This window comes from Cotesia glomerata, linkage group LG4 (genome assembly GCF_020080835.1).
Source record: "Cotesia glomerata isolate CgM1 linkage group LG4, MPM_Cglom_v2.3, whole genome shotgun sequence".
Taxonomy (NCBI): domain Eukaryota; kingdom Metazoa; phylum Arthropoda; class Insecta; order Hymenoptera; family Braconidae; genus Cotesia; species Cotesia glomerata.
Window position 1 is genome coordinate 6,393,503 of NC_058161.1, and position 13,238 is coordinate 6,406,740.

The following is a 13,238-nucleotide window of genomic DNA, read 5'->3' on the forward strand; positions in this document are numbered from 1 at the left end:
GCATCAAAAATAAATTTTTTTTAATTTATAAAATAAAATTTTTTCTAACAAATTTAATTCGATGCTTTGTAATTGATGTCAAAAAACTATTATAACTAATGAATAAATGAATACATGAAAATAATACAAATACACATTAAATAATAAATAAATAAATAATAACTAACTACAAGTAAAATCAATAAATTTAAAAGTAAACATCTTGAGTAAATTATTTCGTAGAAATTTAATACCTCATGCCACCAGGATATACAAAAGTAATACTAGTTGATCGTTTTTTTCTTCCCAGCATAATTGGCAGCATCATACCCATGGTAGCTGGCAGCATGCCAGCACCAACCGCTGCAAGTACTGCAGCGTTAGACGGACTTCTATTGATGGCTTGTTTTCTCAAAGGTTTTTTTTTAATTATCGATAATCTTTCGGCTTCAGCAAATTCTTTTTGGCTCTCATCGACAGTCTTAAATGTTTTCTCAACCTCGAGAAGTCCTCCGTGAGACGTTGTGGTATTGGTGCCATTTAATGAAGGCAGGACAGTCAATCTTACCTAAGTTTCATATTAAATTTCACGGTGAAATTTTACAAGAAAATAAATAAATTATTACATAATTTAATTGGCATTGATTATTATGTCCAGCACAGGCATCATTCATCTTTCGTTAACGATGATTATATGCAATCACTCGTGAATATATTATAAATAAGCGAAGTAGTAGAAATAAATAAGTTAGAAGAAAAAAGTAGTAGTAGAGTATACATATATATATAAACATAAATATTTTTCTTTTATTTATATATGTATATAGAAGCGTAGCGTGCTGTTGCAATTTAAATGGTACGACCAACCTGTCGCTTAGATGTCATCACAGGCACCACAGAATCGGTCGGATCGGCTGAATCTTTAGTTGTTTTACTTATGGTTCCATTTATTGTTTTGATAGCTTCATCCGAGTCAAACTTGATCGATCTTTGGCGTGAGTAGCCACGATTCGTTGACAACAATACCCACTGACCATCACCGCTTGATGGATACGTCGGAGGATGCCGATTCTCGTATTCATACTGACCCGTAAAGTACGCAGGTTTGTGGGGTCGTGAGAAAGCTGGCTTTTCATTCAATTGCTCGTACTTATTCTGATGGTAATTCGATCCAGGCCAACTGTTCTGGTTTTCTTCATGGGTGTACTGATCCTGGTACCGATCATTGTAAGGCGAAAAACCCGACGGTTTGGGTAGTTGATCATACTTGTCCCAATTACTTGTCGGGAAGTTTGATGGTCTGTTGTCAGTGATTATATCTCCGGTGTGAGGGTGGTGATTGTTTTCCCATGATGACGACGAGCTTGGACGCTCTGGTGGCCATTTTTGCGCCTGGGTTACACTTGTATCATAATGATCGTTTGGATAAGGTCGGTATACTGGTTTCGATGGCTCGGTTTCGTAGTCGGGCCAATTTGGTTTTGGTTTTTCGTACCTGAATTTTATATTCGTTGGTAAGTGATGATGAGTATATTGTTATATGAAAAAAATTATGGGGCATCCCACGTAAAATCGACCACTTTTGAGCCAATTTTTTTTTATTTAATTAAAATTTTTTCATCCAACCAAAAGAAGTTTATAAATTATTAAAAAAAAAACAGCCTTTTTTTCAAACAACTAGAACTTCTTCAAAATTCAACTTCTTATAACATTTTTTTTCAGAATTTTTGTTTTTAAATGTACTTTAAAAAAAAAAAATACAAAAAAATTATTCAAGCTTATCTTCATCGTTATTTTTTATATTTTTGAAAAAAATTTCTCTATGATTACTATTGCTATTTTTTTTTTACTGTAATAAACTTTGATATTTTCTGAAAAACCTCAAATTTTTTTTTAAATGGTGTATTTTCGATTTTTATTTTTTTTTAATGGAAAAAAAAATTTTTTTTTAACGTTGGCTTATTTCTCATGGCTAATTTGAGATTAATTGCGTTAAACATTTTTTCATTATTTCCGAATGAAGTTGTCGAAAAAAATATTAATAATTTATACAAGACTGTCTTCTATTTTTTTTTTACTTTTTCAAAAAAGATAGAAACAAAAATTCTGATAAAAAAAAACCTCCCAATAAGTTAAATTTTAAACAATTTATAGCAATTTAAAAAAGGCCATTTTTTCAAAAAATCCATATTTTTTTTTTTTTGTTAAATAACAAAATTTGAAATAATTCTGAACAACATTTTTATAAGGTACGAAAGGTCGGAGTAAAAATTAGTCGATTTGACTCGGAATACCCCTTATAACAAATAAAGATGCTTATTTAAAATTTTTCAATCAGAAGAAACATTAGTATTCAATTTTATAAAAATAATTTTAATAAATTTGTCTCACAGTGGTGTGCGGTTGTTTTTTTTTTGGTAACTTGAATAAGTAGGTTATTATTATTGAACAATTAATTATAATTACCATGGTTTGTTATTCCCGTAATGAGGTCGTGAAGATGTGTAATCTGGCGTCCATGGTTTTACACTCGTTGGCTTGTCCCATTTATTAGTATCCTGCCATGGCCGCTGTGAGTTAGTATTTGCTTGCCACTTAGATATTTTGCTTTTCGACCAAGGGATCGCTTCGAGGGTAACCCAACCATTACTATCTCGATCATCGTTCTGATTAGCGTTGTAGAATTTGTTTCTTTCCACCGTATCATTGAAAGGCTATTTTATCACAAAAATAAAACAAAAATCATTACCAAAAATTGAATGAAGAAAATAAAAAATGTATTATTTTATAAAATACCTGTACTTTATCAAGAGCGAGAGTAGTTCCATGAACAGTCACCGAATCTTCAGTAGAAGTTGAAACTTCGGAACTGTCATCACCAATTTCGAGAGAAGCCTCGGTCATCTTGGTGGAGTGATGCTGCAACCCGTAATTGTTATCAGTAGTACTTTTTATTTTACTGGCATATTCGTCTAGAAACTTGTTGAGCACGTCCGGATCGAAGGTAGAAGTCTCAAGAAACGAGTTTCGCCGATCGTGATTCGCTTTCAGCGTTTCTCGGATCATTGACTCATCATCCTGAAAAATAGCTCGTGGCTTTTCTTCCTTCTCCTTCCTGGTTAGTCCGAAATAGTTTGTATCCGAGGTATTTCTTCTTTCTGAAAACTGGTTGTCATTTCGCTTGAAAAGATAACGCGTGTCTGCACGTGATTCCTGAAAAACCAGGAATACTAACAGCAAGATAACGTTCAAATCTTTGAATGACATTTGAGTGTCAAAAATAAAAATTATTGATTAAAACTTCTGATCACAAATCACTGACCGGTAACTTGAGTTTACGCTCGTATTTCGGTGTACTAGAGACCGTAAACGGACACGCGTGTTACATAAACAATAACAACAACAATAACAGTTCCATGCAGCAATGACCTCCACTGTTGAAGGTCTGAGATGGCTCTGGGTCTCGGTCTATGTCCCCGTTTGCTTTTAATCCAGATCCCCACTTTCTTGTTATGTACGAGTGGTCCATTTTCTGTCTCGCTTTCTCATGCCTAGCGATTGTCTCTCTACTCCGTAAAATCTAACTTTTAGAGAACTCCAAGTGTTTTAACAACAACACTAACAGTTACTAAAAACTCACTCTCTTGTCACTTAATTATTATCTTCATTTAATATCACGCCATTCTTTTACTTCTCTATTTTTTATTATACTACCAGACCATACTACACTTTTTTAATAGCCAATAAATTTTATTGCAGGACAGTTTTCTAGCGATCCAACAGATCTTTATCAGTGATATAATTACTTTTAAAAAATCGGCATTTTTAACGCTTCAATTTAATGTGACACACAAAAATATAGTATAGAGAATCGTCATCGTCACGGTCTAATTACTTGAATGCCAACTAGATATTGTAAAGATCTCTTGTTTGACTATGAAGATGGAGATATTTATTTGTGAAAAGTCTTTATAGTACTTGAGAAGAATACTGTATTTAAAAAATTTGTTTGCCATTGATCATCGTGTTTGCTTTGCCACCCACTTGGTGAGTAAAAGATTGTAGAAGACGCTCTAGCTTTGTATGTAATTTTTGATTTTTTTTACAGATCCTACTTTCACCTTTCAATTTAATCGCTTGATTAAAACTGGTTTGACAGAGAACTTGCTTGAGAGTAAATGAAGATATTCCAATTTTTTTATGATTTATTTTTCAACAAAAATTTGAGGAAGGTCAAGATTTTGAAAAGACATCAAATATCAAACTATTTTTTTATATTCCTTATTACTGTTCAATTAAAAGCATTTTTATTTTATAATAGCAATATTTTTCAAGATTAAATCGACAAAAATAATTTCTTGATTGGATTTTACTCGAAGTAAAATAAAAGTTATTGTGATAACTGATAATAAAGGAAGAAGTAAAAAATGAATTGGCAAGAGGATTTGTAATGGAACTATTATTTTTTAATAACTCGACTTTCTCGTATATAAATTCATTTTCTCTCTCGAATGCACTAGTGAGTAGCAATTTCCCTGGCAACTATAATAGTTGAGATATGATATTAATAATACCATATGCATTTATATAGAGTAATATAATATTATCTCTATGACAATTTAAAGAGAATAAAATCCAAGTTTATTTTTTCCTTATTTTATTTTTCTTTATGCATTTGAACAAGTAGGGCAAATTTATGATGGAGAGAAAGAAGAAAAAGTGAAATCTTATTCATAGAATCTTACAATTTATACTATCTCGTCGTCAACTAAAGCAGCATTTAAACTTTGGGCACGCACTTTGAACTCGCTTTCTGTACAAAACGTGCGTATCTAATATTAATTTTACTCACATCCGGGAAAGTTTTTTTTTTTTTTTTTTTTTTTGAGGTAGTTATAGATTAATCGTTATTAAATAATTAATTTTTAGATATAATTTTTCTCATTTTTTTATTCCAAAATCTCTAGATTTTTTAAACATTATTTTATCCATGGTTTTTTCTTTATCTACAGCATTTTTTTATATAAATTCGAAAGTTTCTAAAAAAAAATAAAAAAAGAGTTTTATCAAAATTAAGCGCAGTGGAAATAAAAAAACTACAAGACTAAAATTTAAATAAATTAACCGACTTTTATTTATTTAGTTTTTATCGGTGCAATAACAATCATCGTCTATTTTTATCCAACAATAAAAAATTGTAATTTTAAAAATAATTCTTAAGTATAAATCATGATTCACGACTTTTCTTTTCCCATAATAATAATTTAAGTGTTTGGCCGAGAAACCTCGACAAAGTCATCGCGATGATCTTTCGATTCTTTACCACCTTCAATTTTTCTTTCTTCAACCTTTTCTGATAAAAACGAATGATTAATCCGAAAATCTTAATATATTTTTTCTTCGAATAATTACTCGCAGTAAAAATAAATATTGACCAAAGAAAATTAAAGGAGTTTTAAATGTAGTTGATATTTGTACAATAATCTAAAAATTACCAAGTGAATCATTAAATCTCAAAGTAATAATTGTTTGTTGTTGTTAAATGTACTGTTTGGCCTACTCGAACCTAGGAATCAGGTCATATCGCTGTGATTATAGCAAAAAACACCTCTGTGGTGCGAATGCTACTTTCATTCATTGTCGGGCAATCCACTTACTTCGATGCTGCGATTGCAATAAGAAAAGGATCGTTATTAACGTAAGCGTAATGGCTATGCCTCTTCTCTGCTCAAGTCTGCCGATCGTTATCGATTAAATGTTGATAAAAAAATCCACCCATCTCTAACAAAAAACTAAAAGTATTGAAACAAAGATCGCATAGTTCACATTTTTAAATTATTTAAACTGATAATAACAATAACAAAAAACTTTCTAGCGAAATTTAGTAGAGTTGACCTGGTTCCAAGTGTTTGATGACCACTTGTCCCGTTTCCTATCTAACGAAAATCATTTCCTTAACACTCAATTCTAAAAAGTAGCTAATTTTTTGTTTTTATTGTTGTTTTTTTAATTTTCTTGTTGTTTCATCAAGTCATTTCTTCTTGTAGAGATATATATGTAAAGATATACTGCGTGATACTAAAGGTATTGTCAACTACTGGAACTAAATGTCTTTAACGGAAGACTGATGACTGCTGGCCACATGTAATGGTTGTAAACGTAAATTTACTATTTTTCCAACTAGACAACTGGAGTGGACGACGATTAAGAGACATTATGTGTCTTCACGCTTTTTAGAAACCACTACTTCATGAAGAATAAAGATGCGCGAGGACACAAGACACAGTTTAGTTGTTCAGTATAAGTTCATCTAATGACAGCAGGACGGTCTTTTTTGTTTAATAACTCAATTTTACACATACATTTTACATATTTATGAAAATTATTATCATTATTACTAATTAAAATAAATTCGCGGTTTTAAAAGAAGACTAATGTTTTGTTAATTGTTAAAATATTTTAAACATAAGTATGAATCGTTTACCAGTTATGCTACTTTTTGTGTTTTTCAATAGTGTTGAATGCATCGAAAATCTTCACCCTGTGTCAAATCGGTCTCAAGTGTCTGAACTTTTTCTTCCCGGATTGAATTCAACTGACGTTAAGCTCAATGTTGCAAATAACAGTGTATCTTCAAAAAAAGTTTTTAAATCATCGGTAGCTGAAAAGGACAGTGATTTTCGACCTAGTGAGCATTTGGGTGCAATAGAACCTGAAGAAGTGCCAACGAGTACAGTTGGAAACAGAATAAAATTTCCATTAGCAACGGCCAGCTCGTTATCATCAAAGTCTGGGATTTCTCGTAGAAAAATAGTTCCCCACGAGAGTCCAGTGAAAGCTAAAACCGTGGTGTCTCTCCAACCGCCGGCAAAGCAGCAGATCAAGTTTATTTACGATTACCAGAGAAAGCAGAATGACCAACAGCCGCAACCGGACAGCGCTGGTGTTCCTATCGCTTCTGAAGCTGAAGATGATGCTAACTCGTACCATGAAATTCAGGGTGAAGGTTACGTGGTTGTACATCCTCCAGCACCGATGGAAGATGTCAATTTGAGTCACAGTCAGTCCGGTCAGGAAATTTCTTCTCAAGATAATCCAGACAAGAATCAAGCAAACCAAGAACCTCAGTATGTTGTAAATCACAGTCCTGATCAAGAAGTAAACAATCACCAGTTGGATCAAGAAACGACCAGGAGTCCAGAAATTTCTTACCATCAATCTTTTGCAGACAGTGATGAAAGACACCCGAATTGGAATAATAATCATCACAGTCACTATCATTACAGTCTGCCAGAGCCGACTTTGGAGGTGAATTATCCGAAACAAACTCAACATGCTGTAGCGGATCCACCGTATCACTATCAGTATCAGTACGCTGTTCCTGAAAGTACTGGGTTAGAAAAGCCGGAAATGAATCCTTACTATCATCAGTACTATCTGCAGAATCCTGGATATATGCATCCGGAAGTCGTAATTGATAAGCCGGAGGCTGTCGTTTACTTGAGTTCACACCGTGAGACCTCATTTACCCGGACTCGAAAGTTTCCTTATAAATATTACCACCCCCAGGAGCAGGCTACAGAAGTACATTATCCGAATCACGGATACGGATATGCCATAGCGCCACAGCAGAAACAGTAATAATATTTTTTTGTTAAACTGTATTTTAAAATTTATGATGACGATTAATGAATTGTATGTTATGCTGATATAATACAACACGCGTTTGATATATACTTATAGAATTTCACCTTGGAACAAGATTATTCATCTGATCGGTGCCTTTTTACCTCTTGGGCTTCTTATTGCTGCACTTAAACCACCCAATACCGTTAAGATTGATGGCAATACTTCGTAAGATGGATAAAAAATGACTTAAAATGTTTTTTTTTTTTTTTTTTTTTTGTTAATATATTTATATTTATGTTTATATTTATGAGTACATATTTTATTTATTATAATTATTATTATTATACATGGTTAAAATCACAGCAATAATTTTATTTTTATCAGGCAGCCAAATATTGTATTATCGAAATTGCGGGCCATTCATCTTCCACTTGAGCATAAAACATCGCTAGAAAGTTTCGATGAAGAAGAGGATTACAAAGAAAATAAAAATAAATATGCCGATTATGATTACAATAAAACATGCGAGGATAAATCAATATGCGAAATTATATTACGTGGAGCTGATAAAAGTACTGATTTACTCAGTAGTCTTCTTTGGAATTTAACTATCAAGTATTGTATTTTTTATTTTCATAAATAATTATTAAATTCATTATTCATTATATATCAGTTTGTGCAACTAATGATATTTTCTAGAAATTTTAATTTTGTTATGACATTTTTCTTGATTTTTTCAATTAATTAATTTTTTTAATATTGGCGATAAAATTAGTAAAATAATAATTAGTAATAATAACATATACCGTTTATTGAATTCCCGTTTATGTTTATTTGTTTTTAATTTATTTAGAAATCTAGATTAATCTTAATTTTTTTTTAACTTGGCTAATTGGAAGAAGTAAAATACACATATAAAATTATTATTTTGAAACTCGATAAAAATTTTTTGCAAATTATTGGTATTCAATAATTGTAGATATGGATGCATATCTACCGAGAGTTTTAATTAAATTTTATTTGTTTTTTTTTTTTTTTTTTTTTTTTTTTCAGGTCAACTGAAGAAGCAAAAAGTAATGAGTTGGAAGAAATAGTTGCCGCAGTAAAAAAAAAAGATTGTAGTTTTATAAAATGCTAAAAAAGGAAACAAACAAATGAAGAAAAAAAAAAAGTTGTCGATAGAATTTTTATTGACTTAATTTCTAGGAGTGTCACCAAATGTGGAATTTCGTAAATTGCTTTTCTAAATTACTGTAAAAACAAACATTATATGATTGTACTAGTAAGTTTGTGTGTGAAAATACAAGTCTATGGTATAAAATAGTAGTCAAGGAAAAAAAAGAAGTTAGATAAAGTTAAACTAAAAGTGTTAAATAGTAAAAACCCTTTTATGTCCTATTCATTTCTCTTTTATCATACTTACTCTTTCTTTCTCATACTTTTATCTCTTTTTTATCTTAGTTATTTTTTAATCTTATTTTTTTCTGTTGGCTCGAGCGCCAGTGAAAGTAGTTGCAAGTGGGTCAGACTTGTGTGCCAGTGTGGCCTGAGAATTCGTTCTCACTTATCCGCATCGCAAGACGAGCTCGATTATCCCATCTCGCTGGTGTATTAGTGTATATAAACATATTTAAATATATATGTGTATAAATACACTTGTGACCTCTCAAGATGAGACCGGAAGTCCAGGTCAAATACTAATTATTTCTCACCTTACTCTCTGATAATCGATTTCATTATTCCATTAAGTAATTATTTGTTACAAATAGTCTATAATTTTTTTAATCCTAATTATCAATAATTATTTTATCAAACTGCTACTTCTATTTTTTTTAATATCATACTTTTACGAATACATAAATATTTTAAATAATTGTAATTACTGTTTTCAGTTTTTAAAATTCGATTCTATTGTATGAATTAATATGATTAATCATATGTTAGAAAGTCAATATGACTGGAAATACAAGCGATTTAAGTCCCACTTAAATGAAAAATTCCAAAGTATCTGACTACGGAACCGGTCCACGCGATTAGTCGGCAGTAGAAAATTCCCAGACGAGTTTTCATCTCTGTTTTCACCAATGTTTACATATCATCAATAATTTTTTTCCTTTTTAATTTTATTTCAAAAGAATTTAATGTATAATATTAAATACTTATATTTTGATCTTCTAAGTATACGATCGTTAATATTTTTCATTGCTGGTTTAGGCCACATGAATGCTTTTCACCTACGTCATAAACTGATTCAGATATTCTCAGCATCTTTTCTATAAAACAAACATATTTATTTTTATGATATTTCTCTTATAGTATTTTAGATTTATTGGTAATAAAATATCAGTTATATGCATTGAAAAGAATCCCGGTATTTCTTGAGAAAATTTTTCTGTCACAAGAATTGATCGAATTATTTTTTGTTTAATTCAAGTGAACCTATTCGTTTGTTAATCTATCAAAATTAATGCCAATATATTATTATCATAATAGATATTGATATTCTTTTGTCAAAAAACCAAAATTTATTATTAATGATTCTTAAGCCAAGAAATTTTTTTCTGGACAAAAAATTTGTTTTTTCTCAGTGTATAGGCATCTTTTTTTTACATATAAACTAAAAATGAAAAATTTTCAATTAATATTCAGGTAACAATGATTTCTTCTCGATAAATTTCTCACGTGTAAAAAAATTTTAAGTATGATTATGAGCATAAGTACATCGGTATGAATTTTTTTTTTTTTGAAAGAAGACATATCGGTAATGATGACGAGTTAAAAATTATAGTGTAAAAAATTTTTTTGAGATAATTCCGTTGAATTGAATTTTTCGGGTCATCTGATAGTTTTCACTTGTATCGAATAAAGAAATAAGTAAAAAGGTTGATTGTGTGAATAAAATAAATGTTTTCTTCACAAATATAAAAATAAATTACTTCCTCATCATATGTATTTTAATACGTATTAAATTTTATTTTTTGAAAGTACATTGCAATTAGTCAAGGCTAAATATTATTTAGTATGAAATAATAACTTTAAAGAGGATTGTAATGAAGATTCATTTTACGTTTTTTTTTTTGTAATTACTTAAGATAATTATAAGCATGACATAAAAAAGAAAATATTTACGGGTTTTTAAATAGTTTTCTTCATCTTTAACCCAATAAAATATGTATGACAAATAAATGTCAATGAATAAACTTATAAAGTTATAAAAATTGATTACAAACCGCGAGTTTGATGTGTCAAGGAAAAGAGTAAGCTTTCATTTCATTTGAACAATAGGTAAGAAATAAAAAATTAAACAGTCCTTGGTGATCAATTGAAAGTGATGAAACACGTAGGTGATTGTCTTGTATAAATTTTTATCGCAATTTTGAATGCGTCGCTTTAAAAGGACATCAGATTTTTACAATACAGTATAAAATTTACATGTAATTCATTGTTGATCTTTCATTCATTTAACAATGGCATCTTGCTTGCGTCAAATTCCACTGTAAAAAAATTATTTTCAAGCTTAAAATTACTTTAGTTAAGAATACCTATTTATTTTTATTTGTAAATATATAAAAATTTTCGTTTAATAAAAAACTGCAGTTTATCTCTAAATTTATAGCCAATAATAAATCACGAATGTTTAATTTAAAACAGTAATTAAGAAAAAAAGTAGCGTGTAACACTTACAAGAAAATATTTTATTTTAAACTAAAAAGTAATCGATCAAATTAGATATTTATTTATTAACAATTAACAACTATTAAGGATATTAATTGAGTTGTCATACTTGTTACTATTGGAGTTATTATTATTTGAGCAAGCGTATATTTTTTAAAGTACTTATCGAGTATCACGATCAATTGACCGTGACAAAGCACATTAGTCACGACTATGTATGATAATTCATTTATTTTCATATAAAATTTTAATTCACCGACTGATCTGATTGTTCACGAAAGTTACGTTTTCTTTCTTCATTAAAAAAATAAAAAACGCTATCAATTTTTTGTAACACAATCTCTCTTTCTTATTCATAGCTTTCATTCACTAAAAAATTATTCAACTCAGTTTTTACATAACTCCGTAACCTGGAAAAAAATGAATTTATATATAAATAAGAATTATTCTAATCCTAATACTTACAATGTATCATCTTTTACATGCAACGTTTTACTTTTTTCTCCAAATAAAATATAAATCATAACCATAATACTTAACATGTAATCCATTAAGAATTACTTAGGATTTCAACCATTTGATCTATGTATCAAAAAACATATAAATTTAAAATTATGAATGTGAATACTAATTATTTAATTCAACAGATTAAATTTAATCATCTGTATGGGGTCAGTGAGCATCGTCATAGGTATCATCACACTAAAACTTTCACTCGAGGTCTCTGAACTCTTCTTCTTATTCTTCTTCTTTGTCATTCTTCACCATACAAAGTTCTATATGTATAAATATGTGTTGCGTTATGCAGTGGTGTCGACAGGTGAGTCTTTCGCACGCGTTTATTTTTTATAAGATTGAGTATGAGATGTGATGGACATAGCCACCCAAATAGACAGCGATAAGTCATCCGAAAAATGGGATTGTATGTACAACTAAATGAACCATCATGTCGTGTCTTATTGAAGAGTTAATTAGAGGATAAATTAGTGTTAAACTTTCCCATAAACGAGATCGGTGAAACTATTATTAATATGTTAGCATATTTTTTCACACTGTTTTGTCATTTTTTCATCTTAACCATATTTATTTTCAGATAAGTCGGCTCCAGGTTGTCTCGCGTAACTTTAAAATAATTACTCTCACTGAAAAAAAAAAAAAAAAAAATAAAATTATTTCACTGAAATCAACGGACAGTTGACAATTTTTTTTTTTTAATAATTTATCATGAAGAAAATTTAACAAAAATGCACCTGTAAAAATTTTAAAAATTATTAATGCAAATTTTTTTGTAATATTTTTCTACAACTGAAATTTGATAACTAACAATTTTATAAATTTTTTTTTATCTAATTTTTTTTTAATTTCTATATTTAGAATTTTTTACAATTTTTTTTATGATAGTTTGTATTTTTAAGAACTTATAAAAATTATAACATTAAAGTTAGCAGTCACTAGAAAATTTTTTAATTTTATTGAATAAACAAATTTGTTCAAAAAAATTACTTTTAAAAAATTGCATTTTTTAAAAGTCAAAATGTCAATTTTTTTGCCATAATTTATTTAGAAAAAAAATTCTTCAAATTATTAAATATCTGCTAAATTTATTTTCATATAAAAATTATAAAATGTCCATTAATTTCAGAATAATTAATTTAATTGACAAGTTAAACCAAATGTTGGCCGATTTTAGTAAAATATAAAATAAAGTAAGTAATATATAAAAATGACAAATTGATATTACATGGCAACCTTGACAGAAGTTGCAGGTGTAACGGTTTGGTTGGTGTAAAGTGGCATTGTTCAATTTATATAACCGTATTTTTTATTATCATTTTTAATGTTATATGACATTTTTCCCATCAACAATAACTGAATGGGTCTCATATGTTTACTGTTAATCCATAAAGCTTAGATGTATCTTGTTTTAAGTAAAATCGAGCAATGTCTTGGCTCTT

At 29.4% G+C, this 13,238-nt stretch overlaps 2 protein-coding genes across 2 annotated transcripts; one reads left to right on the forward strand and one right to left on the reverse strand.

The window, feature by feature from the left end:
* Nucleotides 1–164: 164 nt before the first annotated feature.
* Nucleotides 165–3,435, reverse strand: LOC123263727. Its single transcript, XM_044726674.1, has 4 exons — nt 2,776–3,435; nt 2,446–2,693; nt 847–1,474; nt 165–547 (listed from the first exon to the last, which is right to left on the reverse strand). Exons 1-4 carry the CDS (start codon nt 3,244–3,246, stop codon nt 227–229), a joined length of 1,668 nt encoding a protein of 555 aa, XP_044582609.1. The 5' UTR covers nt 3,247–3,435; the 3' UTR covers nt 165–226.
* Nucleotides 3,436–6,399: 2,964 nt separating this feature from the next.
* Nucleotides 6,400–9,366, forward strand: LOC123262931. Its single transcript, XM_044725426.1, has 4 exons — nt 6,400–7,616; nt 7,723–7,833; nt 7,993–8,223; nt 8,662–9,366. Exons 1-4 carry the CDS (start codon nt 6,451–6,453, stop codon nt 8,744–8,746), a joined length of 1,593 nt encoding a protein of 530 aa, XP_044581361.1. The 5' UTR covers nt 6,400–6,450; the 3' UTR covers nt 8,747–9,366.
* Nucleotides 9,367–13,238: the final 3,872 nt, after the last annotated feature.

Bases quoted from the DNA above. Each gene is read 5' to 3' on its own strand.
- LOC123262931 (XM_044725426.1), top strand. From the start codon at position 6,451: ATGAATCGTTTACCAGTTATGCTACTTTTTGTGTTTTTCAATAGTGTT. The intron at 7,617-7,722 runs GTAATAATATTT...ATATACTTATAG, and splicing joins ATAGCGCCACAGCAGAAACA to AATTTCACCTTGGAACAAGA. The intron at 8,224-8,661 runs GTATTGTATTTT...TTTTTTTTTCAG, and splicing joins CTTTGGAATTTAACTATCAA to GTCAACTGAAGAAGCAAAAA.
- LOC123263727 (XM_044726674.1), bottom strand. From the start codon at position 3,246: ATGTCATTCAAAGATTTGAACGTTATCTTGCTGTTAGTATTCCTGGTT. The intron at 1,475-2,445 runs GTAATTATAATT...TATAAAATTCAG, and splicing joins TACGGGAATAACAAACCATG to GTACGAAAAACCAAAACCAA. The intron at 548-846 runs GTTGGTCGTACC...TATGAAACTTAG, and splicing joins TGATGACATCTAAGCGACAG to GTAAGATTGACTGTCCTGCC.